Source organism: Sinocyclocheilus rhinocerous, unplaced genomic scaffold (genome assembly GCF_001515625.1).
Source record: "Sinocyclocheilus rhinocerous isolate Xijiao unplaced genomic scaffold, SAMN03320098_v1.1 scaffold371, whole genome shotgun sequence".
NCBI classification, from domain to species: domain Eukaryota; kingdom Metazoa; phylum Chordata; class Actinopteri; order Cypriniformes; family Cyprinidae; genus Sinocyclocheilus; species Sinocyclocheilus rhinocerous.
The window spans coordinates 108568-112870 of record NW_015624205.1 but is presented as its reverse complement, the minus strand read 5'-3'; the positions used below and the strand labels follow the sequence as shown (position 1 = coordinate 112870).

Below are 4303 nucleotides of genomic sequence, written 5' to 3'. Positions count from 1 at the left end.
TGCGTTCGTTACTTATTTGAAAAAGTAACTCAGATATTCTCTTGTAAATTACAAAGTAATGCGTTACTTTACTAGTTACTTGAAAAAAGTAATCTGATTACGTAACTCGCGTTACTTGTAATGCGTTACCCCCAACACTGTATGTATATATATATATTGTTCATGGTTAATTCATGTTCTCTCATAATATTTTAATGTTAAACTTAAAGCGTAAAATATTGTACTTACTATGTAGAAGTATTTTTTTTATATTTACATCGAAATTAACATTACCCAAGATTAATAATGCTGTAAAATTGTTGTTGTTTAGTTGACAATTCTTAATGCATTAACTATTGTTTATTTAATTGAAATTTAACCTTATTTTAAAGTCTTATCATTTATTTAATTGGGTCAAAGGGCACATACAACTACTAAGCTTTTAATATTATTAACATTGTTTTATTTTTTCCACTTACTATTTTTTAAATTTAAACATGGCTTTTAAATGACTTAAATGTCATCATTACTATTTACCTCATGAGTTGGTTAAAATGTCTACAATCCAAAAAGACAAAATTATAAAAATGCGTTTAGAGCAATTTATAGGTATTATTATTAAGTGTCTACATTTTCTTCAATGTTACATTGTACAACAACCTTGAGTGATTAAGAGCATTTTTTCACTTGCTGCCTTTACAAAACCTCCTTCTGCTTTTCTTGTTGCCAGGCAACCACTCAGGGGTGGTGTTGAGCATAAATTCAAGGGAGCTGCACAGTTACCTGACCAGCTGATGACCAATGTGAAGGTGCCAGAGATGAGCACAATAGACTATGCCTTCCTCCTCTCTCCAGATCTGACCCTTCAGACACCCTTACAGGAGAGAGATCAGAGACACACCTGCACCAAACCTTCTCCTCCTCTCTCTGTCTTCTGTTCCCCCAATCCAGGAGGTGGATTTTGTACCCATCTGCTGCACCCTGGCTTCACTGATGATCACATACTCTCACGTACATGTTCTTGTCTGTTGATCTTTGCACCCTGCAGTCTGTCTCATCCCTGTCCACCTTCTCTCTCATTTCTTCTCATTATTGCTCTTATCACAGGAGCATCAAATCAGCCCCACTTACTAATTCCCAGGGAGAAACTCATTGACAAATGCTTTATTTTCCATCTTGTGTTTGTTTTGTGCCTCTCCTGTGTTTTGTCTTTCAGTCTGAATAGTGTTTTGACGGGTTTTGTAGCGAAAACCTGGCAACCCTGCACCAGACAGAGCTGCCGGCGATTCTTCCTATTGTGAAGTCATGCAATGTGAAACCCCCTGTCGCCGATCCATCGTGCAGTGTGAACACAGCAGCAACTGAATGCTACCCCAGATAGTCACGCAGTGTGAAAACAACGGCGATTCGACGAGTTTGAAAATCGTGCAGTGTGAACTCGGCATTAGGCCATGCAGGCGTTGTGGTCACTGTAAAACTCAGACTAGACGGATAGGTGAGTGAAAGCTGTGCAGATGTGGTGCAGTGCAGGATGCAATACACATTTCATTCAGGGGAAGCAACGTTTGTTAGATGTAGCCAAAGGGAAAACATTTAAGATATCCTGTCACCCTCTTTTTGTTTTGTATTGTAAATGTCTTTAAAAGAAATTTTAGTTGAACCCATCAATTTTCATATGCAATAACGCATGACATCTCTTGCTTCAATCAGTAACTAAATCTATTCTTTTGCCCTGTTTCATGATTATGCTATGCAGTAAAGTCAAGTAATTTTTGTCTACGTCTGATGCTGCAATATCTCAGTGATGTTTTTCTTTTCCCATTCCACATCAATATCTATGGTGCAATTAATAATGGTGGTGATGATGTAAAGTGTATTAACATTGATCACACTGACCCAAGAAATGCAAACAAGCGTGTTTATAGCAAGCAAATAATGTCGAAAAGGCAGGAGCAAAATATGATATACCTTTCTTGCTACTGCCAAATCAGCACAGCTGGAACCTTCTTGGTGTTCCTGGAAAACCTGCACCAATTATCAGGATCGTCGCTTAAATTTACAAGGCCCGGGACGTCGTTTTGTGGGTGTCCTCACGATAAGGCCTGGGAAATTGACTCTTTGCTCCTTGAGCCTTATTCCTGTCTGTTTTCTTCAAGAACTACATTGCCAAATTCTCATCTTTCAGATTATAGTCCATCTTCTAAAGTATCTTCACTGCATAATGAAACGATATCCCCTAGCGAATCAAAACCCATCATTCATCATGTCGAAATCCTTTGTGAAAGCTAGCTAAATTCATATGCTCGTTTATTTATTTTACTTTAGATTTCCTCACAAGCATCAGCCATTAGATCTTGATAGGGAGTCGACACAGGATGATCCCCAGCATAGCAAGTGCTACCTGTCAGGTGTAGTGTGTGTATAAGCCTATATTAGGCGTAGAAGGACACAGTTGCATTCCCTTTCGTTTGGCTTGTATTGTATATATAACAATGTGTACATAGAACCTTCTGTATATAGACCCTCCTAAATATGACACTTTCAATAGACCAAAATGTGCACTGTTTTCTCCCAAATGCCTCGCACTGGGTTTTCTTGAATTCAGGAGTTCTACACGGACATGATTTGATCACTTCTGCATCTTTGTCTTCATCCAGCATTATTTACTGAAGGATATTCGTAATATTTCACACTATGTATAACATTCACACGCGTACGACTAAAGACCTGTGTGAGAAGTGGTGCGCTGTGTCTTTGTGTGCATTCTGAATTTTTTTTTTTTTTGACATTTTAAGGGTTCAGCTGTTTGAATCGAGGCTGTAGTCTCGCTGTAGGAATTACTAGTGATTTATGGATGAGGCTCTCTCACTTGCACTAATCACAGTTCATGGCTTGTACAGTGTTGTTCAGGTGGGTTCAGGGAACACTTCATTTTCAACTGAGAAAGACACTGTATGTTACGTCATACTACATGAGAGAGAATCAGTTCAGGAAGGTGGGCAACCATATGTGCTCTTTTTCCCAGACATGTCCTGGCCTGGGATTTCTCAATTAAAATGCCTGGTTCTTTGTTTTCCTATTGTTGTCATACTTGCTGAAGGTAATGACTGAAAAGTAGTGGTCCAGGCATTGGACGTAATCGACCAGTTGTGGCGTGCAAGAAATGGGATCTACAGAGAAGTCAAAGCAATGCAAATATGCATACATATGATGCATGAGGCCTGTAGAGAGCGTGTCAAATGGAAAATAAAGCCAAAACCCAGAAATTTTAGACAAGTTTAGAAATCCCAACCAGAAAATGCCCAAAAGAAAAAAAAAATAGGATGTACCGTCACCCTATGGGAGGAAAGTCTTGACCAAACTGATAGTTTGCAGGTTCACTGTCTCTTTAACACATTCTGTTGTGGAGCAGACTGTGTCTTTCCAAGTTTGATTCAAACATTCACTCTGTTTTATGACCGTCTTGAGTCAATAGATTATCTTAGCATAAACCAAAAAGATTTACATTTTTCAGTTTATGCTTATGTATATCAATAACACAAACCTGTTCATTTCTAACAGTATGGACTTATTGCACCAGAAGCTGAACTGGTTTTTTAAACCTGTATATGCACAGTTATATAGTAGTGTGTCATTTGTATTTGTATTTCCATCCATGAAGTGATAATGCAGAAACACATGAGTGTTATTGATGAGACATCTCCCACTAAGAGACGTTTCTGCGCAAGTTTACTTTTGTGACGGCACACCCCTGCAACAAGGACACTTATATACACACCTGGATCCTTTTTGAAATTCAGACTCAGATGTGGTGGAGAGACACAGTTGAACTGATTCTATATTATTATTATTATTTTTTTTTTTGTTTCTTTATAATGTAAATGTTTTTGACTCCACTGCAACAAGTGAAAAGCACTTAATCAGCGCGTCTGAATTCAAATACACTAACCGTAAAGGTTTGTTTTGTTAGTTTGAGCTGTTCAATAAAGTTTTAACATTATTCATGACGCTGATACCTGTTTTCTTTTTAGTCTATAAAACAAAACGTACATAAAACCTTTGATGGCTGATGCTTCCTCTTCACGACCGTAATCTCAATAAAACTAATTTATATGTCTGGTGACTGAACCGAAATTTGATTTGATGACATTTAGCAAGTGTTTGCATTTCAATTCCCACAGTGAAGAACAAAGTACAAAACAGTTCAATAAAATACGGGTTGGTTATTTTTATTTTTAAGAACGAAATGTGAAGCATGTTAAATTCATCCAAACATGTAATAATGAGAGTATCTTAACAGCTTTAAATATTGTCAATACAGGTG

The 4303-nt window shown here is 37.5% G+C and overlaps 1 protein-coding gene across 1 annotated transcript in view; it reads left to right on the top strand.

The window, feature by feature from the left end:
* The window catches only part of LOC107739433 (VPS10 domain-containing receptor SorCS2), a 161429-nt gene extending 160222 nt beyond the window's left edge, over window positions 1–1207 (top strand). Inside the window, exon 27 of the mRNA XM_016551539.1 lies at window positions 710–1207. Coding sequence (XP_016407025.1) covers window positions 710–774 — 65 coding nt within the window. The 3' untranslated portion in view covers window positions 775–1207. The remainder of the gene's footprint in view (window positions 1–709) is intronic.
* The last annotated feature ends 3096 nt before the right edge of the window (window positions 1208–4303 follow it).